Source organism: Folsomia candida, unplaced genomic scaffold (assembly GCF_002217175.1).
Source record: "Folsomia candida strain VU population unplaced genomic scaffold, ASM221717v1 Fcan01_Sc018, whole genome shotgun sequence".
Lineage (NCBI taxonomy): Eukaryota > Metazoa > Arthropoda > Collembola > Entomobryomorpha > Isotomidae > Folsomia > Folsomia candida.
The window spans coordinates 1,826,795-1,854,346 of NW_019091210.1; the positions used below are offsets into that span (position 1 = coordinate 1,826,795).

Consider the following 27,552-nt stretch of genomic DNA (forward strand, 5'->3'; position numbering starts at 1 on the left):
GGATTCATAAGCCGTTCAAATATAATCACAACTTATTTGTTACTCAGAAAATTTCGTAAACCTCGTATCAAATATTATATTGATGGTAATTAAATATTTCTGATCGTCAACAATTTTCACACGTCAACTTTGAACGGCCCTCATGCCTCCAATTTCTTTCCGATCATCTGGTTTGTGAAAAAAAGTTCAAAACAAAATGGTTTGGACGTGTGCCATTTAATTCTGACCGCCTCTTTTTTCTCCACAATCAAGATAATTGAAATTGCACATTAAATCCTCATAATTTATCGTAGTCAAGATAAATTATATAATGTAGGGCAACATGAAGTTGAAAAATTACGCGTAAATCCTCCCTAAAAGCAAGGACGAGGTAAATATTTCGGTAAGTAAATAAATATGAAATATGAAGTACATTAAAATAATTATTAATTAGTACACCATAAATCAAAGTTTTTGTACATTTTCCTAATTTACATTTTCACCTAATTTTATTACTCTTTGCTAGACAAGCAATTAAACAATCAATTCTACACCATCATGCCTCCAGAAACTCGGCGCCGTCGCCATTCTTCATCCCCCGTGTCGACATCGGCCGACGTTCTAAACATTTTGGAGTGCTGCATCTGCCTGGAGACGTGTTCGATACCAATTATTCAATGTACGAACGGTCACAACGTTTGCGCCGTCCATGTCGCCGATCATTTCGACACAATGGACTGTTGTCCTACGTATGTAACTACTTATTTAAATAATTATCTAAGTTATTACACTCATTTAAAACTACACATACACTGTTACAAAACAAATTAGGTATAGTCAGACATATACGCCATGCTGGTATTGATTTGGTAGTAGTAACTTCCTTCCAGATTGGTAATAGATAGTTTCTTTCCGAGTGGTAAATTTTTCATTGCCACGACATTACTGACCGTGATGCCAGTTATTACCGTACCGGTAGAGTCATATCCATATGCAATCCGTCCAGTAATGATTTAATACTTAACAGTGTAGTAAAAAAATAGTACATAAAAATGAGTATGTAACTGTGTATTTATTTGTAAATAGGTGCCGACCCTCCTACTCCCTTGGCATGGGGAGGAATCGCCTCGCAGAAAAGCTTATCGAGGAAAACAGCAAGAAACGAAAACTGAACCCGGATTTGCCAACGAGGGATCCTGACTCGATTTTAGAAACCATTAAAAAGCACAATGCTGCTCAAATGCTGCGTCTTCGTCGTGGGCCCACATCCACCCCCACTACCAACCACCAGCAGAATGATAACAACACTGCGATCTGGTAGCAAATACATAGCATATTCAACTGTAATTAAAGGTCATTTTAGAGCTAGAAATTTTTCACCTTCCTTCAGGCACGATGATGAAGACGCGTGGGAACGTGCAACCCTTGTTGGGGGTCCAGACTATTGGGGCGACGATGGCAGGGATGACGACTGGTATGGGGCTGGTGACGACGACGACTGGGGCGATGATGGCGACGACAACATCGAAGAAGACGACGTCTTCGGCGACGCCGACGCCGCCAGTGTTGCGTCGACCAATTACCAGGATGAAGATGATGAGTATTTTCATGATGCAGAGAACGAAGGTGAACTTAACGACGTTAACGACGACGATAATAATTATGATTACTTGAATTGCAATGATTTTCAAGGAGACGCGCCTGCTGATTTCGAAGGGGAAGGGTCAGATGATGACCAAGAAGCCTGGGGTGGCGAAGACTGGTCCCGGTCCGTTGGGGGTGACGAAGATGATCAAGTGTGGGATGATGCTGATAATTGGGTCGCTGGATATACTCACTGGGAGAATGATTGGGGGGATGAATGAGGCAGAGGAAGTTTACAAGTTGTCAACTTTGTAAATTTTATAATACTTATGAAATATTACATGTATGTTGAACATGGATGTCTAAATTGTAGCTAAAAATATTATATCTGGGTCATTTTAGATGAGGTCAAATAAAATATATTAATTTTTGCGCATTTTCTGGTCAAATATTTATTCTCTTATTGATTTCTAGTTATCGACATGGTCTAACATCGTTTTGTAATTTTTTGGTCCAGATTAAGAATTGCGAGTCAATTTTCTTGTGCTATGATAAAAATGCTTGTCAAGAATCTTGACAAGCATTTTTTAGCCTTAAAAATAGATAATTATAAGCATCTTGACTCAAGATGCTTATAATTATCTAGATATGTGATAAATACGTCAAACATAATGAAAATATTTTGTAAACCCAAGAGTTTATTTTTTTTGTTTCATTTCATAATTGTATGTATGTATGTACATATACATAGTAACATTTTGTCTTCAAAGGCAATGCCAATAGTTAAATAATACTAATATTTTTACATACACGTATGTACTTTTTATATTTACAAACATGAATAGATTTGAGAAAATGTGCGTACAATAATTTTATTTCTAGACAATACGCGTTCAATTTTATGAAATTAAGTAAGTAGAACCTCTCTCATTCATCAGGTACCTGCCTAAACTTTCAGGACTTCGTAAAATTTACAACCTCAAGTTTCTTATGTATTTACCTGCTTTAAGTTTATGAAAAATGTTTTCCTATAATCTCTCATTTAATTATTAAGATACATGCTTCCACATAAAAAACAGTCAGGGTATTCATTTTTTATTCGTATTTTTAGTATGATAAAATAGTTTACGAAGAAAAACAAGGGTTCAAACTTCGTAAAAATCGCATAGTGACGTGATTTTCGAGCACAAAATCTTACAAAATTTCATTCATAACCGTCGTAACTTATTGTACGGTACGAAGAAAATTAAGGAGTTATGAATACCCTCAATGATTTTCATAGGCTTTTTGACACTAACTTTTGACACCTTGTAAGAAGTAATAAGAAATTTGTGATAATCTTTTCTCGACAGATTTTCCTCTCCTCGTTTAACTTTAAAAACTTATGATAAACAGCAAAATTTACTATGCCTAGATTTAAGATGCATGGTTTACTTAATATTTAATTGAGTGTTTAATTTTCAAAAGGCTCACATTATTTTTAAGAGTGTCATGAACTTGCTTTTACAAACTATCACTTAAATTGTAGCCCCTTATACCCCTCGTCCTTACACTCACCTAACGCCTTCCTATAGGCGGGAATTCCCCCCGCAAAATTCAACGCTTCCTTCCTCTTCCCCGGAATATTTGCCCCTTGATACCACGACTCTGCCTTCCAGAACAAGCTAATTTCCCAAATGTGCCGCACCATCGCGACCCAGTCGTCTTCCGCGCCCTTCTCCGCCTCCACGCGCGTCCTCTTCTTTGCGCGCATATCCACCATCAGGTCGATCATCCAATCCGCCTGAATTTCGATGCAGGTCGGTCCGTTCGAAAACGCCGTCGAAGCTTGCGGTCCATAGATGAAGTACATGTTCGGAAATCCATGCATCGTCACCCCCAAAAATGTGGACGTTCCGTCCCCCCATTTTTCCGGGAGGGTTAACCCCTCCCCATTTTTGATCGAAATATCCAGCATTCCTCCAGTACTGGTGTCGAACCCGGTCGCTAAAACGATCACGTCGACCTCAACGTGACGCCCATCCGCCGTTTTAATCCCGGTCGGTGTAATCTCCAGGATTGGCGACTCCTTAACATTGATAAGGTCGACGTTATCCTGGTTAAAGACTTCGTAATAGGATTGTTCCAGTGAGGGTCGTTTCGTCCCGAAGGGGTGTGGTTGTACCATAGGGGCAAGTAAATCTCGGGTTGCCTCATTTTTTACTCGCTGTCTCACTTTGTCCCGCCAGAAAGCGTAAACTTCATCGTTGGCGGTTTGATTGAAAAATACTTCGACATAAGTGGACAACCAGAGGTTGAAGCCGCCAAGTTGATAGCATTTCTCGTACAGATCCCGCCTTTCTTGGGGAATCGTTTCATCCCACTTTTTCGGGGTGAAGTCCATACTCATGCCGCCGAAGGTGGTCGGCATTATTTTGAAGATGTCGCCGTAACCGGATACATTGGCGAAGGGGGCGTCGCGAGATTTAGTTTGGCGCATGGGCAAAGCAAAATTCGGGGTTCGTTGGTACACCGTGAGATGGTCGACGATGGGTGCGATTTCTTGGATGATTTGAATACCGGAAGCTCCCGTGCCGATCACGGCGACACGTTTCGCGGTCAAGTCGGCGTCCTGGTTTTTTGGCCAGTTGGCAGAGTGGAAGATCTTTCCTTTAAATGTTTCCTGGCCAGGGAAAGTGGGACTATATTTTCGAGCGGAAAACCCGATACATAAGTTCAAATGGGTGGCCAAGATGGTTGATCCAGACGAAGTTTTGACTTCCCAGAGATGTCGGGATTCGTCAAAGGTGGCAGATACGACGAGAGTGTTGAATTCGATGTCTTTTCGGAGGTCGAGGGTTTTATCGAGGTGTTCGAAATATCGGAGGATTTCTTCTCTCGCGGGGAACTTCTCGCTCCATTCGAAACTTGACCAGGCTTTCTGCATGGAAAGTTGATAGATTGGAATTTCGCTGTCCACTCGAGCTCCGGGGTAGCGATTGTGATACCTGATAAATATTGAAGAGGAGCATTAATAATTTTGGCATGTAAAGGTGACATATTCTTCGTCATAGATTCTTTAGTCTCAATCTACCCCTATTCAATGTTTTTAAATGTAGACGGGATGAATTTCATGAGTTTTGAGATTAATACAACTTTTGATATTTCATTTCTGGTATTACAAAACTCAATTTGAAGCCAATTAGCGAATTAATTTTGGGAACATTTATTGTGAAAAAATAGTAAACTAAATATTTATGTATCGATTTTTTTCTCAAATCGATAGTTTTGCAATTTGCAATTTTTGTATAAAAATTACAAATGCTATCGAATTTATCTCAAAACCCATGAAATTGATGCCATTTTGGAAGCCACTTCATATAAAAAGATTGAATAGGATGAATGAGATGACGAAGCTATTCAGCCTTAAAATAAGGATACATAAACCCAATTTTCTCAATACCAAGTCCCACCGATATCAGATCCCATTTCCAAGATTTTGGTGGAAAATCCTAACTCGCGGAGTTTCCAGAGGGTGTACAACCCGGCAAAACCGGCACCCACGATGACGCTGTCGAGGACTGGAGGCTGCACCATTTTCTCAGAAAGATGCTTCCAAATTCTATAAAAAAAATTTCCAAGTTCAATTTTATATGAAAATCTAAACTTGCTAACCTGAGACAAAATGTGCACTCTTAGAAATTCGATATTAAAATGATACTACGCGGTATTCATGCACATATAATTAAACATATAATTAAGTGGTATTGACGCGTATTAGCTCAGTATTAAAGTTTTTCTACATTGGTAAATATGAGTTTTTACGGACCTATATAGTTTTAATACCAAACGGTAGCAACTTTAATACCGATAAACCAATATCTAACCCAGATTTCTAGCAATCAACTTCTATAGAATTATATTATATGCATAAATTACACACCTGTCAGCTAAACAAAATCAAACAAAATGAAAACCGGTCAATCTCAATTTTAATTTTTAACGTGCACAATAAAATTCAAACTGGGAAGATAAATGTCTCTCCGCAATTCTCGGCAGGATTTGCGGTGGGTCGTCAATTCAGGACTGGACTCGTGACCATCGAAATAAATAAATTTATCTAAATGTCTATATGCTTACGATTTGTTAGTTTTGCATGTTTTTATCTATCGACTATATCCATACATACATATTTACATATCAATAAAACAACGCAACCATCCCATGCATGGACAAACGGGTAAAAAAAATTGCGCATCATTTCTTTATAAAGTTAACGGCCGCGGACCATTAGAATAATGTCCCTTGCAAATGTACAGAACCCTGTTCAAAACTGTTCAAAAAATACTCAATTTAAAAATTGGAAAAAATTATTCATTAATTATTCATTTATTACTAATTTAAAAATATTTAAGTATTTATTCTTTGCTACTTTTTTGATAATTTTATCTCAAATTTACCTTATTAGATGTATTTCTCAATGTATTCAGCATAGAGTAAAAAATTAATAATGCGTACAATTATTCATTCACTCTTTTCATGAATATGAAATGAATAAATATTTATTCAATATTTTGACATATTTTGACATATTTTACAATATTTTGCAAAAATTTTGACAAAATATTCGCCAATTAAATATTCACTCATTTAAAAATAATTTATTTATTCTCTATTGAATAAATTCATGCGATCGGTTTGTACATATTGTATAAAACCCCCTCGATAATTTTTATGACCCCAAATGACTTCACCCTTTTCCGCGGCCTGTGCCTGTAAAGCTTCCAGTTTTTTCTTCTCTCAAGTTCATCTCCACTCTCCAGCAATGTCCAGCGTTTATTATTTAGGTATGTAACAATTAAGGTACATAGAAGATAATATTGTCCATTTCAACTTAAATTAATATCTATGTACATACCCAGGCTTAAAATATTACCTATGTACACAGCACACTGTTAAAATGTGTTATAATATTATGACCGGACGGAAAAAAATCATTACTAGTCGGAATCATAATTGTAACCAAGGCGGTTAAGTCATATATTGACACCGTTTTGTTTTGAGTGTACACAGGAATATTAAGTACCTTTTGGTTAAACCCAAAAAAGAAATTTGGGCAACAAATTTAACGTACAGCGAATTGTTTCAATTGAGTGATGAAGAGATTTAGAATCTGTACGACAATAAACCCAACACTTGGCACCGAATACGCATTTTAAATTCATATTTACGTGTAGCTTTCGAAATTTGCGTAAAAACCGACAAGACGACAGATTTATAATTCCTAGATTTAAGATTATATGCTAACTCCTCCCATTCATCTTCATCTTCCCATCATCTCCTCCCTATCAATCCCTCCCCCTCATCTCCTCCCGTATCTAGTCATCTTATATACTTTCCACTTACAGTTTAAAATTACCCCATAATTATTCTAATTTCTATTAAGTACATCAATTTTCTCGGTAGAAGATAACTGCTCATGTTAACCTTAACTTGGTCCCATGTTAGGGATACACCTAATTTTCCTTGATTTTCAAATGTATGTAAATATACATTGAATTCTAATTTTTTACAGTAGGCGCTGGTGCAGCGGGATGTCTACTGGCGGGCAGACTCTCCCAATATTTCCAAGTTTTACTGCTAGAAACGGGCGGAAATCCACCTCCCGCTGTGAACACTTTTCTCTGGACAAATCAATTTAGCAACGATCCTCAAATCAATTACCATTTCTCATCCCAACATCCACACTTTTCATTACAAACTGATGGGGTGATCAGAAATTCAGAACGCTTTACCCCTTTTCTGAACTCGGTAATTTTTTTCGATTTATTTATTAGATGTTAAACATCTCTCTGGGGAAAATGATGGGCGGATCGGGATCGCATAACAACAATTACTACAATCGTGGCTCACCGCACGACTACGATCAATTTGCAAGCATTACGCAGGACCCGAGTTGGAGTTATCTAAATGTTATCCAGCATTTTAAAAGACTTGAAAACTTTAATGGAATTTTACTCAATGAAGATCAAAGAGGTTATTTGAGAGATTTTGTCACGTGCTTTTTTTAAGTTTGGTTGTGATTTAGCTTCACTACGTTATCGTTCTGAATCATATGCCAATTTGCTCAAGCTAGTTGCTCACTGTGGCTTGTAGAATACTCCGAGAGCAGAACGTCCGAATATGTTGAAGCTAAAACGAAACCCCTATTTAAAAAAAACGTGTGGGACAACCTCTGTATTATTAAAATACTAGCGTATAAGCCCGTCTCCCACCGAATTATAAGAAGACCCGTGTTGTGAAAACGAAAATATAAATAATGTAAAAACCGCCCCTAAAAAGGAGCCTAGGGGGAAGAATAAAAGTATAATATAATCGTAACTCATAATTCTAGCTATCAAAAAAATCTCTGATAATAAATTAATAGTCGGGGGGGCAGCAATATTCGACGCGCAGAGAAAAAATATTAGTAAAGAAAAAATAGGAAAACTTAAAATAAGCCCCTTATTAATAAAAAAACTTCGGCTCCCAGTTCGTTCATAGTATAAGTTAACCATACAAAATAAACCTGAAGAGGAAACTCCATGAGCTACTATCATCACTAAGGCCCCCATAAATCCCCATGAATAGAGAGTTACTAGCCCCCCAATCACCATAGCTATGTGGGCTACTGAAGAGTACGCTACTAAAGCTTTAAAATCATTTAAACGACAACACAAGATCCCTGTAAACATTATTCTAGCTAATCTTAGCCCTATAAAGTAAGGGCTAAACTTTATAACTGAAACCCCTGTGATGCTAAGAACTCGTATAAGACCGTAGCCCCCTAACTTTAATAAAACCCCAGCTAAAATTATCGAGCCTGCAACGGGGGCCTCAACATGAGCTTTAGGGAGTCACAAATGTGTAAAATACATAGGGAGTTTAACTAAAAAGGCTATCGAACCCATAAAAGCAGTAATAACAAAGAAATTAAAACCTGAAAATGAATAAAAAAGTAACTCCCTATAAAATAAAGAAACACCACCTCCAATTATATATAAGTACATAATTAATAAAAGTAAAGGTAACGACGCTGTGAGCGTATAAAATAAAAAATACATTCCTGCTTGAACACGCTCAGGTTGGTAGCCTCAACCCATAATAATTAAAAGTGTCGGGATTAGAGAAACCTCAAAAAAAAAATAAAAAAATAATAAGTTACCCGAAAAAAAAGTCAATAGTAAAATAAAAAGTAACAAAAAAACAAAACTATAAAAATAAAAAGTATACTCCTTGAAACGAAAAATTTTATATCTAGAAAAAATTATTAAAATTCTAACCCAAGCTCTTAGAGACACTAAAATAAATCTAATCCCGTCATAATAAAATAAAGAGTCTAAGTAAAACGTTTCTGGCTGACCCACTAATGTATAAATTACTAGATAAACAGAAATAAATGTTAACACATAAATTAAATTTAATTTAAACTTCTTTAAAAACCCTATAAATAAAAAGATAAAAAATAAATTTACTATCATAAATTTAAAAAAAAATTAAAAGACTTAAAATAATCACCTCCATGAGTCCGTCTTATCGTCACTAAAATAGAAAGACCTAAAGCACCCTCACATGCTGTAAAAGTAATATAAACTAAAGAATAGAAAAAGTCTCCTTTTCTCAATAATGCTAATAATAAAAGAAAAACCCCTAATCTAATGTATTCAAGTCTTAAAAGAACAGACAAAAGATGGTCCCGCTTAGAGCACACAATCCAAATCCCAGAAAGAATAATTAAACCTCTAATAAAAGATAAAAATATAAGTTTTTATAGTTAATTTTATAATATTAGTTTTGTAAACTTAAGTGTGCTTAAAGCATAAAAACTTCAAAATTAAGTTATCCACTTTTTTCCAACTTCCAAAGCTAATATTTTTCATAAATTAAATTTTGTATAAAAATATTTTTGTTAACTTCCGCAAGAATTAGAGCTATATTTTATCTAAGAAGACATCCAGTAATAATAATAGTTTTAATTATTTCTCAGACTATAATTTTATGCATCACTGTATGATTTTTTATAAAAACTAGATGATTTTCCTATATTTTATTTTTAATTTTTTTGGGGGGGTTAATAGTTTTGTTTATTTATATCACTAGCCTAGCGTCAAATGAATTAATTAGATTAAAAATAATCACCCTCCCAAATAGTATTTTTATCCCCATAATTTTGGTATTCTTTATAATTATAAATGTAGACTTCCAAGAATTTAAAGAATCAAGAACAAGATTTCTTATAACAAAAACATTTAATTTCCTTTATAGATGAAACAACTGCATTCTTTTAACCACTTCTATACTTTATTTATTTTTAACCCTAGTGATTGTAGTAAAAATTTCTAATAAATTTGAGGCCCCTCTCAAAACCCTCTCACACTTTTTACAATAATGATAGCAGAACGGAAAATACACCCTCTTTTTAAAATTGCCAATAATGCTTTAGTAGATCTTCCTGCCCCAATTAATATTTCAGCCTGATGAAATTTTGGGTCTCTTCTAGGATTATGCCTAGTAACCCAAATTATCACAGGCTTATTCTTAGCAATACATTACACAGCAGATGTAGCCATCTCATTCAATACAGTAGCTCATATTACCCGAGACGTAAACTACGGATGGCTTCTACGAGTCATACACGCCAATGGAGCCTCTATATTCTTCATTGCCCTGTACCTCCATGTAGGACGAGGGATCTACTATTCATCGTATACTTATACAATGACTTGAACGATAGGAGTCTTAATCTTATTTTTAGTAATAGCAACTGCTTTCATAGGATATGTATTAATTTGAGGACAAATGTCATTTTGAGCCGCCACAGTAATTACAAATTTATTGTCAGCAATCCCTTATATAGGTTTAATATTAGTACAGTGAATTTGGGGGGGGTTCGCGGTAGATAACGCTACACTCACGCGATTTTTTACATTCCACTTTGTTCTACCATTCATTATCGCCGGAATAACATTAGGCGAGAAGTTATTTGATTTTCGTGAAAATTAAGTCAGATTGTTCATAATTCCACCGAACTATTATTTTTATTGTATCTATATAATTAGCTGAAAATGCCGGTTGGCGAGGGAAGTTAAACTTTCGTCATTTTTATTTACTTCCGTCACGGAAAATTATTTTCACTTCCGTTGCAGACAAACATTTCCAGCTTATGATATAGATTTCAGTTCGCATGTTATGCAAACTTCGAATGAAAAAATTGCACAGGTTTCTACGGTACGAGTGGACCCTTCTCTGTTACTACGTCGAATGGACCAACACTCGGAATGTGGCTGGCGGCCGGAAGGGAATTAGGATTTCAGGCGGCAGATCCAAATGCATTCCAGACCCAAGGTATAGTGTTTACTTGGCCAAGCCAAGTTGGTTTCCATGATTTTCAAATTGTTGCGCACTTTTTAAATAAAATGTTACACTCTTAATTAAAACTCCAGCCTTCTCCCCAATAGCGTTATCGACTAAAAATTCTTTAAGATCCAGTTCCTACACCGCCTTGATTCAAGGGGTGGAAAAGACCAGGCCTAACTTGAGAGTTTTGCGATATTCTCAAGTTCAAAAGGTACCAGATTCTAATATGCATAATTTTAACGGAGTATTTCATTTTTAATTACGATTAGGTTCTAATTGATGAAAACAAAATCGCATACGGCGTGACATATTTGCGACACGGAATTCCACAAATTGCTCACGCTTCGAAAGAAGTTATCATCTCTGCGGGAGCCATACTTTCGCCAATAATGCTCATGAAATCCGGCATCGGCCCTTCACAAACTCTCCACGCCGCCAAAGTAAACATGTATTTTAAGCTGTGAAACTGTCTGCAACTTGAATATAATGCTTAGATATGTGTACGAAACCCCTACGTATTTAGATCCCAATCGTCCAAGACCTCCCCGGGGTCGGGCAGAATCTCCTGGATCATGCCGACATACATTTCAAATTTCAGATTCTAAACCCATCAGCCGCCCAAACCCTTTATCCAACTTTGTCCGATTCGGGCTTGCAAGATGAACTTATCAAGTTCCAGGCTCCTATAAAAACGGGAGCGTTTAGCACGGAAAATGTGCATCAAGCGTTTATCGTCTCGTCTCGTGCGAAACGAGATAATGAAGGGAATTGGCCGGATTATCATTTATTTTTTCAAATGAATGATCTAGCCGGACTTGCGATAAATGCAACCCAGGTAAGTTATCAACCTATAGGGTATAATCACATTACTTACTTTCATACATACATGACAATTGTCTAGCGAGATATATTTAAAAAAAAACAATCCAAAAATTTGGAATCACATGACGCTTATCTTTCCGTTAATTGGCTCTTCAAAGAATAATAGCGCCGGCAAAGCTCACCTTTTAAGGAAATTGTTTCTCCATTTTTCATCCACGGGGAGAAAAAAGTGTGGACTGTAAGCTTTGCCTCCTAACATTTTTCTTCATACGGGTCTCTCAACGGAAAGATAATATGTACCTCATTTTGGACTTGATTTTTTTTATATAACTTGCTAAATAAACAATCCTGGTGTAGCTTGAAAAAAAAGTTTCATTAAAAGCAGTTTTGGACGTGGGAAAGTTGCCAAATTATTTCATAAACGTTACTTTTCCTTGTCTACATACGTTCCTTAGTTATGGCAATTCCTCGTGAATACTGTAAGAATTGGCCGAATTGGATACGATTTATTGCAGATTGTGATGCGCGTAGAATTTGGGAGACCAAAATCAAGAGGGTGTGTCTTTCTGAATACGGAAATGTATGCTGCGGGGGAAGTGGACGATGAGAAATTGGTCAGCCTTGACTTGGGGATATTTACGGATCCAACCGATATGGATGTCCTGCTCGAGGGTGGGCATTACATTATAAAATCAAATTTATTACACGAAAAGGTGCCAAGGATGAAATACCCATGTAGATATTGCTAATATTGCGATAAACTTTGTTATGTATTCGCATGGTTTTCAGTATTAGCAAGACTGCTGCATTTCAACCGTTGGGTTTGAGGTATAGACCCGAAGTTCCAGAGGCCTGTAAATTCTATCCTTTTGACTCGGACGACTACTGGAAGTGCTACATCGTGCAAACATCGAGAACATCGTGGCATTTGTCTGGAACTTGTGTAATGGGAAGAAGAGATGATCCACTCGCCGTGGTCGCCTCGGACTTAAAGTCAGCTCAAAAATAGACCTGCGATGAGGATAATTTGTAAATATATATGTTCAGAATCACAACTAATGGATTTTTTACAGGGTGCGTGGAGTCTCACGATTACGCGTTATTGATGCCAGCGTTCTTCCAACATCGACGAACGGAAATCCAAACGCTCCCACGCAACTTGCCGCAGAGAAAACGGCGTGTCTCATACTTCGGGATTATCTGGACCCAAATAGTGATCCCAATTTGTGTCCGTTAGACAATCCTGTATATTTTACGCCGTTTAATTAGCCACCAAAGGTACACTTTTCGGGGGTTCAGTAATGGGTAGTTTTTCAAAGGTGATAATGATAATGACTCTTCGATTGACCTTGGACATGTCTACCACGCACTATTTTATAAATTAATTGTAAATTTACTTTATGATCAGTGGTCACAAAGTATAGAATATATAAAATTTGGCAACGATCCTCAAATCAATTACCATTTCCCATCCAGACATCCACACTTTTCACTAAAAACTGACGGGGTAATCAAAATTTCAGAAAGTTTTTCTACTTTCCTGAACTTCGTAATTTTTTCTCGATTTATCAGATATTAAACATCCTTCTGGGGTAAATGATGGGCGGATCGGGATCGCATAACAGCAACTGTTAAGTACAATCATGGCTCACCGTATGACTGTGATCAATTTGCAAGCATTGCGCAAGACCCGAGTCGGAGTTATCTAAATGTTATCCAGCATATTAAAAGACTAGAAAATTTTGATGGAATTTTACTCAATGAAGATTAAAGAAATTAAAATTCACCTACTGGTGTCAATTTTATCACCGCGCGCACATATGCACGCCCGGAGACAATTTGCGCCGGTTTTTTTGCCATGCACTTAATTAGTGTCTACAAACACATGTATGTAACATTATAATATTAGGACAGCATGTACTAACCAACCCAGAAGCCATGACCATGATAAAACTGCATTTTATTATAATCACCTTGATAAAAGGGTAACTCAGTGTTTCTCAAGGAATGCGACAATGAATCTCGGCACTCGCTTAATATTTATAAACTACGAGATAAATTAATAATTTGAATATACATATTTATAAATAAATCTTATCGATCTGCAGACTAACCATAAAATATTTTTAGATCTTGTATAATTCCAAGAAATATTATAATCAGCTTATAATTCTCAGAAATCGACAATAGAAGGCACACTGAAACCGTGGCATTGAATTCACATTTGAAATTAAAAGACCGACCAAACTTCCTTATTCTGTGTGAAACCGAATAGGAAAGGTTTATGCACGTATTAACCGATATGTAGCTGTATATTAGTGACATTATCTAATTAGCTTAAGTATGCCAAAGTTCCAAAATGACTGAACATATTAACTGCCTGTATGAATATTAATGTACATGAGCGAGGTTAATTAATCTTTAGTCTTAATTTTATAAAATCTCTATGCTTTCATACACTGGGAAGCTTGCATTTGGATTTTTTTACTCATAGCAAATCCGTCTGAAGTCTAACGTTTCCGAACCGTAATGACAATATCAGCTTAACTTATCAGTTTTTCTCGCCCGGAAATAACGTGGTGGAATTAATCAAACATTAACTACCTTATTTGATACGTCAATCTTTTAAGATTAACGGGCGCAGCAAATTTTTAATTAATGTACGGAGTAATTAAGCGCAAAATTCATATCACAGCAGAAAATCGACAAATCAATTAAAATGAGGAGCGTATTATTTGGTTTAATAATTGCTTTCGTGGGACATCAGGTAAATAATTGTTTATAAAAATATTACACATTTCATGACAGGGAAGAATGCTTTCTTAACTTCGTATATATTGGAATCGTATTTAAGATTGATTCCACTAGGGGTGTACATAAATGGCGACTCCGCAAACAAATAGTTACCGATAAAAGCACATTAGCACCTACAGATTCTACCACCGATATCATCGTCACAGATCCACCGACGACGATGCACCTACGTAACTTTGTCATTTTTGCACTCCAAAAAATTTGAGGTGGTATTTTTCAGAGTATTTTATACCTACAAACAGCACCACTTTTGCCGCCTGGAAACCAAATTGTTCTAAACCCCGGTGATACCCGAGCCACCGTCAGCAACAAATTTGAACGGAGTAACAACAATGCGGGTGGAATAAAAAACTGGGAATTTTATGTAATACGTACAATATAAAACACGATAAATTCCCTAAAAAGCAATTATTCTTACTTCAAATTTACACTCAGGGTAACAATTGCGTCCTAAGCGTTACCTGTCCATGCTTCAATATTCCTGTATCATGGAACTGTCTGGAGTCATATCTGCAAATACGGACCGGTCGTTTTTCTCGCTTTGAAAGGTATGGAATTAATTAGTGGTTAATTATCCTCACACATATTTTGATATGAATCTGGAACCTGTCAGATTTTGTGGACTTAATTCACCAAATGGGTTCGTCTCTCACTCTGGACAAATCATCATGGAATACAAACCTAGCCAACAAGGGAGCCATATCACATGTTTTGTTGCCTGTACTCCATTTGGAGTACCTATACAGGCCCAATCAATCCCAAACTATAAATGCCCAGCATTTTAGAATTCACATAATTATTTAAATACATTTGAGCTACCTACTTACATAGTCCGACCATAAGTTCCCGTGAATGCATTTCCGGTGATAAAGCCCAAAGTATTAGAGCTATCTGATAGAAATTTTTGCGGATGAACAAGGTATTAATCTTGTTTAGAAATCATAACTTCGTTTTCACTATTTCCTCCACGGGCTTGTACACAAGACATAAGTCGTGGCGAAAACTGCTCGATCGCGGCACGCACGGATTTCCAGGGAAAAGCGCCAGATCTTCAGTAAGTGCGACCTCAGCCCTTCCACACTTGGGTGAAATTTAGAGCATACTTGTACCTATAATTTTCACCACCAGTCATAATTTAGGGGATTAAGGTCTGCAGATACTGAGCACCGTTCTACGGATGAAAAAAAGTCATGAAAATTCGTCTGAAGCCAGTTTTGGACAATTTTGCACCTTGCGCAGGAACAGGGTCTTGTTGAAAGGTCCAATGTCGATTTTCGGAGGGTCCAGGGTTCAGGTTATTAACGTTTGGCTTTAGGACACTCTGAAAATAATTCTTGGCTTCAACTTGTACCCTTTGCGGTAAAAAACAGAGATTTCATTTCTCCAGCCAACTTGCTCCCATGCACACCACGGTAATGACTTAGTATTGACTTCCGCATACTTAAACGGATGTCAGACTTCTGTACAACAAATATCTGGCCTTTTTTTCTATTAAATTTTTTGCCAACGGTGAAAAGTCTGAAATACTTTTTGCACGAAAATTGGCGCGTACCACGATCAACCTGTGGCCGTCACGAGTTATGTCTTGTCTAATTGCCCGTGGACGAAATCTTGACAAAGAAGTTATGATTTCTAAACAATATTAATACCTTGTTAATCCATAAAAATTTCGAACAGATAGCTCTAATACTTTGGGATTTATTACCGGAAATGCATTCATGAGAACTTATGACCCCACTATGTACATAAATATGCCAAACATAAATGACGTACGTAAGTTTAACTGGCTTTAAGTACGAAACTACATAACACAAAAATGTATTATTGATCACCGTACTCACTGTATGTGTGCATCTAAATCTAATGAAAGTATGGTCATACCGTCAAAAGTAAGTATTCCGTTAATTGCCTAAGCTTGATTTAGTAAAATGCTATTTCTTAAATACAATTTCTTCAACAATGTAATATAATGCCGAGAGCCTTGGACATATCACAAGTAAATAAAATCTAATCTAAATACGATATTCATATATTTATTTATTTATATAAAACACCCCAACACAAGAAAACCTGTCGTCAGGATACCCTCGTATGTAAATTTATAAAAACATACTGTAAGGCGGATTAAGGCGATCCGTAGCTGAAAACGATGGTAAACTATTTAGTAAGGGGCCGGCCATAAATTACATAACGCAAAAATCGTAGATCACCTCTCTCCCTTTACCATGCGTAACGAAGGCACGATATCATTAGAGCCTTAGACCCCGTCCCCTTCTCGCGTAACGTAATCCATAAACGGCCCCTAAGCAAAGTTCCCCCTGAAATGTTTGCAGACATTTTTAAATCAATATTATGTCAATGTAATATGTACTATACACTTCAACGGGCAAAATTCTACATATATCTATTTATGACTTAAATTGATAATCAAGCAAGGACATAGAGAAGGTTTCGCTAATTAAATCTGCAACTCCATACCGGTTAAAGGAGCTATATTTATTGATGTATAAATTCATTTTGTCCTTGTATTTATATACGTAGTCAATGCTTGTGCAATATTTTGACATTGCTAATATGTAGTATAGTCATGAGAATTCTTTCATACATATACATATGTACATATTCTACATCGTTAGGCTATATGCTCATAGTTATGAAGTAAATCAATATTTCCCCACACCAAAGAAACAATTGCTTATTCAATTAAAAATTTCGACAAAATCAATTGCTACGCGTCTATTTTTTTAGTGTTACTTGATGTAAACCAGTCATTAAATTGTACTGATCAAGGAATAACATGTGAATAAATGACTATCAATCATCAATCAATCTGTTCACGTAACTCACGAATGAAGCTACGTATGTACCTAATTTAAATTAATTAGGGATAGAAACTTTAAAATACCAGCGTATGAAAGATGGGCATAATTTTATTTATTTATTCATTTATTTTAAGATTCCTTCCATATTTGCACGTTTACAAAGAATTGTGCCCAGTATCCCATTTTAATTATTATGAAGCACAATTTAACTGAATGTATTTATTTATAGCAATGCAAACTACGGTATTGTCCGAATTGCCTTTTACAAAATTTTCTAGCAACAGCCCCACTAAAGTTTTACAATCTTATTTAAACATAATTAGCAAGGATACGGTTTGATTGAGACAAAAATCTTGCGTGATCAATGCGGTTAAGCGGTCGAGGTAGTTATTCCCAAATCTGATCTTCATCGATTGAAGGGAACGCAACTTTCTCCGACGTAACGGATTTGAACCAGCCTCTTTTTTCCAGGTTGATATGGCCTCTTCCGACCTGATGACTACCGAGCCTGACATTGTTTCCAATGAAGCGAGCCCCGTCAATGCGGTCATACATCCGATTGGAAATATTAAAATGCCCGGGAACGGAATCCTGTCGTGAAATTTAATGATTGTGAACAACCCCAGAACTTCGACGATTGGTGCCACGCCCAGAGTACAAGGCAGTAATCGCGTTCGGCTATAATCACTTATCAAAACTTCTAAGATTTGGAGCCTTCTGTAGATTTTGAATCCTTCCGGCATCGTCCTAAAGAATCAGTAAAATTTTAGTGATGTATTATGCTATACAACAAAATTTTAAGGCGGGGGATTTGAAATGTTCCTTTCAACCGAGAAAAAATAACTGACATGCATTCAGGCAAAAAATTAGAACTGGTTAAGTATTTTTACCCGTTACAAAAAAAGTGCTATATTTCTTGCATTTTTTAACCTTTTTTTACGGAACTGCAAAACAAGATTTTCAAAAAGCAAACCTTCTCGGGCATGTCCACCAGACGATGTTTATTTCTGGAATTTCCAACACTCATGCAAAAAACTACGCACATCACTAATGACGCCACAAATTGCGTGTGCATTTGTTTTTAATGAAAATTCGTTTCTAGCGAATATTTCGAACCCTGAAAATGTGCTTTTTCAGGGTTCAAAAAACCTCACCTTTTTCCAAGGTCACGAATGTACTGAAGAAATGAAAAGATCGTGACGAGCAGGATGTAAAAGAAGTAGAAGAACCCATTGTGGAGACATGCAAGTGTATTATATCCGTCTAGGAGGACCAGACCAACCCACATGTACCAAGGTATCCTACTTTTATCAGTCCCCCCACAACGGGCACAGTTGAGGATGACCGAACCTAAAAAGGGTGGTGAGCAAGGGTCCTGAACGAAACGGCGAAACGAGCTGAAATAGACCGTTTCTGGGACGGTGGTTAACAGGAAGAGTGCCATCTTGAGGGAACGTGCACGTTTCCGAATTAGATCCTGGAATGATGGATTGATAACTGAAAGTATGCAAATTTGTTTAGTCACGTGTTCTTATAAGTTGTTTATTAAACATATTCTGGTATTCATTTAGAATGATGACACGAATTACGGTTATTTATATATATAAGTTGGTATCTAAATAGGACGCTATTTTTTTGACTTCACGCTCTAAAGGGTTTGCTTTGCTAGGTTTTAAATGAGTTACACCCAGGGTTTTACTATGTTATTGGCGTTTTACTCAGGTTTTATTTTAAATTGGATGAAATAAACGTAAAACGAATTTGCAGATATTTGTTTAACCAGGATCTGGTGCCCTGTTGTAGATTTTGTGAAGAATAAATTTAATGCAGATCATTTTATCATTTTTTCAAAAACATATTTATAACTAATTTGTGAACAAAAAATTATTTCGTTGCGAAAATCAGTTGACGTTTATGGATATAAAACGTGAAATTATGTATGTATCATACCATAATCTTTATCGAATTTTACTAGCGCATTAAACAGCGTGGCAGCTTTAACGTTCGGATTCCAGTTGTAGCTGAAGAGCAGTACGGTCAGTCGCGACGCGACTATCATCGCGCTGGAAATTGCCTTTAAATGGCAGCCTTCTTTTTGCAAAGTGTAAACCTTCCTGCACATGAAGATGAAATAACTCCATTGCAAAAGTTGGATAAATTGACGAAGAAGTTTTTGAAAGTTCTTCGTCTCAGTTACTATGATTTCGTTGTTTGAATTCACATTAAACGGGACGCATTTAAAAAGTCGGAGGACTTTAATTTGATATTTTATGTAGGGTAAGAATGCTTCAGAAAACATTTTCAGGACTAAAGAAATCTAGTATTTAGATGCTGAAATTTTCGATCTACACAAATTATATAGTCGTCCAAGTGTTTGATTTTGTTGTTATAAAACGTGAATGGAAATGTGCCTGCAACTTACTCGTTGTTCCACCATTTAGCAGGAAATCAATATCGCCGTGCACGGGAACCATCGTAAATTAACCTGCAAATAAATTTTTATGAATGCGGTAGTCAAATTTGATTGAGAAATGTAAATCCTTGGTCGCTAATATTAAAATAACGACCAAAGAAATTACTTATTCACAAGTTTTTCGTGTTACGAATAACAGGTATGGATTGAAATATGGAACTGGCAGTTACTACTTATTTATCACTGCTGGGTTACGAATGGGAGGAAGCATTAGAAATCAAATTGGATGAATTTAAAGTATGTTTAAATACCTCAGCGGCACTACCACCATATTTTGTTATCGTATTGATTTTTTGCCTAGTGCAACGTATTCTGTTCTCTACGGAAAAATATTTATGTATGTAAACCCAAACGAAACCGTGTTAAATTATGCAATACCTAAACAATTCGAAGCGCTTGTTCACCTCTACTGCAGTAGCAAAATTTCATTTCTTTACCGAAATTTTGGAAAATCTAGCGTTTTTCTCCACGTGTATATACCCAAAGACATGGTCCAATTAATCGTGTCTAATTATACTTTCATAGCGTCGTGCAATATTTGCATGATTTAAGCCCACAGACGCGAACAATTAAATATTTGCAAATGGAAATGGTAAGTATGCAAACTTCCACGATTTCTTATTTACATACACACAAATGTGTATGCTAACTTTAAATAAGAATATCGTTAATAGAAATCTCATAAGTCATAATTATTTTCCGTATAATAAGTACTTACGTATTACAAGCGTTAACCAGCACTGCGTTTAGAATTAGTGGGAAAATACTACATTTATTTTTAATCCAGGCGAACTCATTCGTTGCACGATCACATTACAAAAATACTCACCAAAACAAAAAAGCGAGGTGAACATTTCCAGGAATTTTATTTCCAGCGTCGAATTTCAACCCTTCACCATTGGTCAATCCTTTCAAAATGTGATCGTTTCTCTCCTTCAGTTCTCATTACCACTTTGCATTCTGCACTTTAAACAGCTTCACATTTTTAACGTGACTTAAAGTAATTTAACAAGTAAATTTGCGTAATTCAAGCAACAATTAAAAAATTAAACCAAACTAAAATATTTACAACTTAAATATACTTACTCCACATTAACTTGTGAAATTACACGTTAGCGAATAAATTAACATGAATACCTCTTCTGAAATGGAGTCAAGTTTCACCTTTCGTCAAGTAAACTACGTTGGACGCCTAGAGTGAGTGATATTTTAATTGTTTTCATTAAAAATATAGAAAATTTGTTGCTTATAATATCTAATCTTGGGGAAATTAAGTTTTCGTTCAACATGTACTAATTATTGCATTTATTTATGTACAATTTTAAATTCAGATCCACCTTCCTCGCCGAGGTTTGCTGCGTGGAGGAGGGAGTTTTGGAACCTGCTCGACGGACACCATTCCTTCGCCTCATGCTGACGCAGGATGATGGGGCGACAATAATGGTGGCAATAGCGATCGGGAAAGTTTACCACGTGGTAAAAAGTCATTACCAGGTATGTAATAGATTAAATATAAATGGACTAAATGATTGTGATGCGAATTTTCGAAAAATTTTGAATGACGATTAAAAATTTGTAATATTTTTGGGTTGATTGTTAGGTCGGAAACGTTTACTGCTTTCCACGTGGCATGTTCGAGGTACGTCCTTGTACATCACAGGACTCCTGGTTAAGCTATCCGTACGACTTGTGGTTTCTGAATGATTCTGGTAAAAAGCACTACCTTAAAAAATCATTGATTTCTTAATATCGGATGAAATTTTGCTTTATCTGTTTAACAACTTGCTATTTATTCTGATAGCCACGTCTGACCAAACGAGTCCCAAATCCAGCCAGACTTCAGAATTAGAAGAGTTGAGCAGTTTCTAAATTTATGTCTTTAATTTAATTTTATTTTATTATGCATTCTAACATCTGTTTACATATATACACAAATATCGTGTTTTATGATATTATTCACTAATTCGTAATTATATTAAGTATTTTGATATTTATGCTCACTAAGTTATCCATGTATGTAAATATATAATTAAATATTTGTATTAATTTACCATATTACTTCACAATCAAATTCATAATAATGCTAACAAACAGATATGTCTGTCATTACATATGTACATACACTCCAAATTTTAAAAAAAATTGTAAAATTTGCCAAAAGTTTATCAAAAACGAGGATGACAACAATTGTGCAAAATTTACTCACAGATTGGAATACATATCTTGAACAACGTTGGATAAACTGTTTGCGAAACATATACATATTCCGGCGAAATAGAAACTTGTCCAGTAAGTAGAATTCCATGGTTTTAAACCACAAAAGGTATTCCCAAAGGTCGTAAATTTAGAAAAAATTCAGAAATTTTTTGATATCCCGGTTATATAGATTTTTATTTTAACCATTCTAAAGTGTGAACTCGAGAGTGAGTAACTAACTAATTCGTAGGAATTTCTTCTCACAGAAGTAACATCCATGATAAGTGGCCAATTATTTGAACGTTATATGCATTATATGCATTATATTATGTATATGCACATTAATGTACACACCGAGAAAAAACAACCCTCAAACTTTGTGGTCTTCCAATTAAAAAAATTAGGTGATTGTACAACTTTTTGACAACATATGCAAATATTTATTTATCATTACCTCAGGGGGAACGGATACATAATTAGTTTACCAAAATTAAAAACCTAAATAGTTAAATTAAATTGCCGTATCCACTTTCCCCCCAGGTTCGGCAGGAGGACTCGATGGTTTGAGACCCCAAATTCTAAAGGACCTACTCAGCTGCAATCAGGGGGAGACAGGAGAACACCTCGCGTAAGCAATCACAGATTTCCTCAACCATGTGATTGCTGGAAAAGTCCCTGCAAAGCTGTGCCCAATATTATACGGAGCATCTCTCACGGCGCTGAGGAAGAAGACTGGGGGTATCAGACCCATCGCGGTGGGAAATACGTGGCGCCGACTCGCCGCCAAGGTCATCCTCGCTAAGATTACCCCCCAACTTATCGACCACTTTTCACCTCATCAGTTAGGCGTTGGAATAAAAGGTGGCGCTGAGACCGGTGCCCATGCCGCCCGTGTATACTACAACTACCCTCACCACACCCCCAAAGCATTCCTTAAAATTGATTTTAGGAACGCATTTAATGAAGTGAGAAGAGACACTCTACTGCACACTGTTCGTGATAATTTTCCATCAATCTTCCCGTTCGTGTCCCAATGCTACGCTAACCCGTCATCACTTTTCTTCGGGACAACATCTCTCCCTTCGCTTCTGGGTTGTCATCAGGGCGACCCTTTGGGCCCTTCTCTGTTTTCTTTGGTCATCCACCCCATAATCAAGACTTTGGACACAGAGCTAAACGCATGGTATCTCGACGACGGGACTATCGCAGACACCCCGGAAACGGTACTAGCAGCCCTTGAGAAAGTTTCCAGAATGGGTGAAGAAGTGGGGCTTTATCTCAACCACAACAAGTATGAGGTTGGAGTATTGGGGGCGGACGACGACACCATCACCCAGATTTTTCAAGAATTTCAAAATTTTGCCCCAGGAATCCAACTGATAACTAGAGAAAATGCAACATTATTAGGTTCTCCTCTTACCAACGAAGCCATGGAGGCGGTTTTGGCTGCCAAAACGGAGCAATTGGCAACTTTCTCCAAACGTCTCAAGAAAATATCTGCCCACTCAGCTTTCTTCCTCCTCCGAGCTTCTATCTCCATACCTCGTTTAATATACTTTCTCCGATGCTCACCGTCGTGGAGAAAAAGGGAGGCCCTCGCTCTCTATGACGCTACACTCAAGGACGCCCTGGAGGGGATCCTTAACTGCTCACTCTCGGAGGCTGCATGGATGCAGTCCTCTCTACCCGTGAAAGAAGGTGGCCTTGGGGTCAGACATGCTGAAGATGTAGCGATACCGTGCTTTCTTTCGTCAGTCTACAGCACCCAACCCCTAATGGAACAAATTCTTCCGGTTTACCTACATGGTTCCGATGCCGCCATTGCGGAAGGAGAGGAACGATGGACTTCTCTTGGCCCAACTAATCTTCCTCCCAACACAATGAGAGGATTACAGACAGCATGGGAGCGCCCCATCATCGACATCACAGTGTCCCACTTAGTCGTCGCCGCAGCCACGTCTGAAGATACGGCTCGCCTATGTGCTCTTCGCGACAGATATGCAGGAATATGGCTCAACGCTCTACCATCTCCTCAAATCGGCACCCTTCTCTCGAACGAGGCATTTCGCATCGCAATTTCCCTCCGTTTAGGTTGCGATGTTTGTCAACCCCACACTTGCCCGTGTGGAGCGCAAGTCAGTTCACGAGGATATCATGGTTTATCCTGCCGACGAAGTGCTGGTCGGTGGTCTCGCCACGCAGCCGCTAACGACGTAATCGCGAGGGCGCTTCGATCAGCTGATGTTCCCTGCATCCTTGAACCACCCGGATGTTCACACCAAGACGGAAAGCATCCAGACGGGATGACTCTCGTTCCGTGGGCAAGAGGAAGATCCCTTGTGTGGGATTTTACCTGCGCTGACACCTTCGCACCTAGTTATCTCCCGGAGACAGTCCGCCACCAAGGAGCAGCAGCAACAAAGGCAGAAGATAGAAAGAAAAACTTGTACGCCTTTCTCCTGGACCGATTCATCTTTATGCCCGTTGCAATTGAGACGACAGGTACATGGGGTCAGGAGGGGTTATCCTTCATTAAAGAGATTGGACAACGGATCGCTACCGCGACTGGAGAACCACGCTCCACAACTTTTCTCCTCCAGCGACTCGGCATTACAGTTCAACGTGGAAATGTAGCTTCATTCCTGGGGACACTTCCACCAGGAAAAAAGTTTAATGAAGTTTATTATATCTAAAACTACCATGTATTTTACAGACATTGTTACTCTGTACAGAAATAAGTGGATTTTATATTCAAACTAAAGTTTGCAAAATAAAACAATTTTTTTTTTGTTAAATTAAAGGATTAGTCATTAATCAAATGATTATCACTCAAACTGAAGGTCGCCCATCGTATGCTCTCTGATTTTGAGCATAATAGTGTGAATCAATCGTAAATTTGATTAATTCGAAATTTGCAAACTACACCATCTTCCAATAGACACGTCTAGCAGAGATATTTGCCTCCAAAGAGGAGGAAACGAGCAGTAAAGTTGGAAAGTATAGGACTTATCAACTTTAGGGCGCAGTTTCTCCTCTTTGGATGCAAATATCGCTGCCAAACGTACCCATTGACTTTTTCAAAGTTCACGTTAATTAAACTTATGATTGATTATTCCTCAAAATCTATGACCAAGTGTTTCGAGACCTCCATTATCAATTCTTATAGAATTAAGTTAACACTTATTCTTACAAGCTTAGAACTGCCTGCATCGACAAAAACAAGGCTGGAGCGTTTAGCGTTTCGAAAAATATCTCGGCTGACTTCTCCCTGTTCCTGCGCGGATTGAACGGCGCTTCCATGAGGAGGACGGAGTGCTGGGAACAAATATTTCAAAATTATGACCGATTTATGTTTTTTTTTGTTGTCTTTACCTCTTCGGCAAATGTTTGCAGCTGATCTTTGCTGTACACCCATTGCCAAATCCTCTCCATATCGTTCCAATCCGTGACGATGCCATGTTCCACCGGATACTGGATGACCAACAGGCCCCTGTGCTCTTCCGCCTTTGGACCGATGAAAAGGTCACCCTCCATAGCTCTGGCCATCACTCGAACGTGCTTTGGGCGGCCCACACGGCTCAAAAAATGCTCAAACCTTCACAAACTGCTTATCAACTTAGTTATCTCGTATTTTCAACCACTCACTAATTAGGAAACCGACATTTAGGAATGGAATCTCCAGCAAATCCGGTAGTTGATGCGAGCAACGAACTGTAATGCTTTACAGTAAGTCACTACAAATCCGGCCTTGATAATACCGGAACCCTGAACTAGACAAATCTCGCATTAACGACCAATTAAACCTTATACATAATAATTGCCTTCTCACATTGACAATCACGACAAGCTGATTAACTGCAATGTCAAAAAAACTTTGCTTCCGTCCACGACTCGAGATTATTTTTCTTGATGATTAAGTAATTTGAGCTTCCTGCTCAATGGGGTATTTTTGCGACCGTAAATCTGCAAATACAATCCCTTTAAATTTTACCATTTTTTATAAAAAATAGAGCACATAATGGAAAAATTTTGTGTAATTATGATACCTAAAATCAGTTTGGATCAAGTAGCACAAAAATTTTGAAAGAAATTGTAGCAACGGGTGAGAAACCGAGTTTTATATCGTGGGAAAAAACGTAGCTTTTCTAAATAACTCCCTCCCCCTGAATTTCACTGTTTTTCCCCGATTTTATTGGAATTAGTGATAATTATTGGGAAAACCCGATAAAATCTGAAAGGTATTATACTTTTGCGTAATAAAATACAAAAATTGGGAATATGAGGGCGATATTGGGTAAGAAATTGAGAAAAAAATGGATTTTAACGTGGGAAAAGTGAGATTTTTCATGTAACTGCATGGATGAGTATATACTTATGTATTTAACCATTAAATTCTTGACAGACCTTAATTTCTTAGCTATGGATAAATATCCCTTTTTAATTGCAATTAGTAATCTAGATACTATCATTACAATTGTATAATTAGTACTGCTGTATAAATTAAATAATGAAATGTAATGGAGTTAAATTACATAAATCTCATCTCACACTCCATTGTTCATTGGGCAACATCTCATTAACTAACTAATTGAATACAGATAAATTCATTTCAATGAACAAAATTAGTTGCATAGTTATTCATCTTCCCCTCCAGTTTGACCATCCATTCATTCCGAACATTTGGAAATATTCCCGGCAGTCAGACATCTTGACGATAACGCATTTCAGGTTGAACATCATCCCTCAAAACATCCATATCTTGCAGTTTCGCAGCGTTGTCCTTCTTCCTTGGGAAGCAGACTGTCAATAAGATCGCAGTACGTGTCCCAAAAATCCGCATCACTGTGACGTTCCGGGATCTCTGGTGTCACGAGGAAGGACTGAATCTCGGGAAGGTGGCGTTCTTAGTCGATAACGCCGTCAATACTCATCCCATCCGTATCCAAATTTTCAGGGTACTGTCGTTCCTAAAATTATCACAAAATTAGGTATTACTCCGATTTGGTGATTTGTTTTGAAGTGTATTTTTACCTCAAACGTGAAGTTGGCAAGTCCACCAGAAATACGGTTGCGAAGCTTCGTGACGGTCAATGTGTTGCCAAATTTAGCTTCGTTCTGACTTTGTCGTCCAGCTTTAAGCCGTTTTTTAGAATTCCGCCCCGCTAAATTATGTATTTTTATTGATGAATAAGTAATTTAATAATGGATAAGTTGATTATTAACTAAATTAAACACTGCCAACCTTGACCGGTTTGATCCAGTAGGAGTCATCCTCACACACGATTTCCAGCGTCTCCCACGAGGTGTACGTGTCGCCAATAGTGTACTGCAATTAAAATTTGCAATTAACTACTGAGCAATTTGCAGTTAATGCAGTTAACCTTTGACGATCAACGTAAGGCAAGATATCCGAGCCCGTGTTAAATTTGGCTTGAAAAACAGCGTCCGGAGGATGAATTAGCTTTGCTGCCATTGTTCTGATAATGT

The 27,552-nt window shown here is 37.3% G+C and overlaps 5 protein-coding genes, 1 long non-coding RNA gene and 1 pseudogene across 10 annotated transcripts; 4 read left to right on the plus strand and 3 right to left on the minus strand.

Annotated features, from left to right (window-relative positions):
• The first annotated feature begins 142 nt into the window (after positions 1-142).
• Positions 143-1,999, plus strand: LOC110857237 (protein PFC0760c). The gene is made up of 5 exons (XM_022105853.2): positions 143-382; positions 506-728; positions 1,066-1,296; positions 1,370-1,605; positions 1,672-1,999. The coding sequence occupies exons 2-5, from the start codon at positions 538-540 to the stop codon at positions 1,842-1,844; spliced, it is 831 nt and encodes a 276-aa protein (XP_021961545.1). The 5' UTR covers positions 143-382; positions 506-537; the 3' UTR covers positions 1,845-1,999.
• Positions 1,856-5,639, minus strand: LOC110857446 (baeyer-Villiger monooxygenase). Its single transcript, XM_022106041.2, has 3 exons — positions 5,486-5,639; positions 5,006-5,164; positions 1,856-4,550 (listed from the first exon to the last, which is right to left on the minus strand). Exons 2-3 carry the CDS (start codon positions 5,137-5,139, stop codon positions 3,077-3,079), a joined length of 1,608 nt encoding a protein of 535 aa, XP_021961733.1. The 5' UTR covers positions 5,140-5,164; positions 5,486-5,639; the 3' UTR covers positions 1,856-3,076.
• Positions 5,640-9,078: 3,439 nt separating this feature from the next.
• On the plus strand, positions 9,079-10,599 carry LOC118437989 (annotated as a pseudogene). Its single transcript, XR_004836542.1, has one exon. The product of XR_004836542.1 is annotated as a cytochrome b-like (transcript).
• Positions 10,600-10,859: 260 nt separating this feature from the next.
• Positions 10,860-11,923, plus strand: LOC118438122 (oxygen-dependent choline dehydrogenase-like). The gene is made up of 5 exons (XM_035857905.1): positions 10,860-10,926; positions 11,025-11,149; positions 11,208-11,378; positions 11,462-11,773; positions 11,840-11,923. The coding sequence occupies exons 1-5, from the start codon at positions 10,860-10,862 to the stop codon at positions 11,921-11,923; spliced, it is 759 nt and encodes a 252-aa protein (XP_035713798.1).
• A 370-nt stretch (positions 11,924-12,293) lies between these two features.
• LOC118437990 lies at positions 12,294-13,681 on the minus strand. Of its 3 annotated transcripts, none has more exons than XR_004836543.1 (4): positions 13,552-13,681; positions 13,413-13,465; positions 12,832-13,003; positions 12,294-12,771 (listed from the first exon to the last, which is right to left on the minus strand). It is a non-coding gene; the product is annotated as an uncharacterized LOC118437990 (long non-coding RNA). The 3 variants fall into 3 exon arrangements; XR_004836545.1 differs by having other exon boundaries at positions 12,832-13,129; positions 13,223-13,465; XR_004836544.1 differs by having other exon boundaries at positions 12,832-13,129; positions 13,223-13,681.
• A 532-nt stretch (positions 13,682-14,213) lies between these two features.
• On the plus strand, positions 14,214-15,463 carry LOC118438009. 2 transcript variants are annotated; one of them, XM_035857669.1, is made up of 5 exons: positions 14,214-14,527; positions 14,615-14,744; positions 14,817-14,938; positions 15,010-15,122; positions 15,188-15,463. In XM_035857669.1, exons 1-5 carry the CDS (start codon positions 14,480-14,482, stop codon positions 15,357-15,359), a joined length of 585 nt encoding a protein of 194 aa, XP_035713562.1. In that variant the 5' UTR covers positions 14,214-14,479; the 3' UTR covers positions 15,360-15,463. The 2 variants fall into 2 exon arrangements, with proteins under 2 accessions (XP_035713562.1, XP_035713563.1); XM_035857670.1 differs by lacking the exon at positions 14,615-14,744 and having other exon boundaries at positions 14,795-14,938.
• A 9,560-nt stretch (positions 15,464-25,023) lies between these two features.
• LOC118438054 (beta-centractin-like) lies at positions 25,024-25,961 on the minus strand. Its single transcript, XM_035857749.1, has 3 exons — positions 25,895-25,961; positions 25,438-25,830; positions 25,024-25,380 (listed from the first exon to the last, which is right to left on the minus strand). Exons 2-3 carry the CDS (start codon positions 25,609-25,611, stop codon positions 25,252-25,254), a joined length of 303 nt encoding a protein of 100 aa, XP_035713642.1. The 5' UTR covers positions 25,612-25,830; positions 25,895-25,961; the 3' UTR covers positions 25,024-25,251.
• Between the last annotated feature and the right edge of the window lie 1,591 nt (positions 25,962-27,552).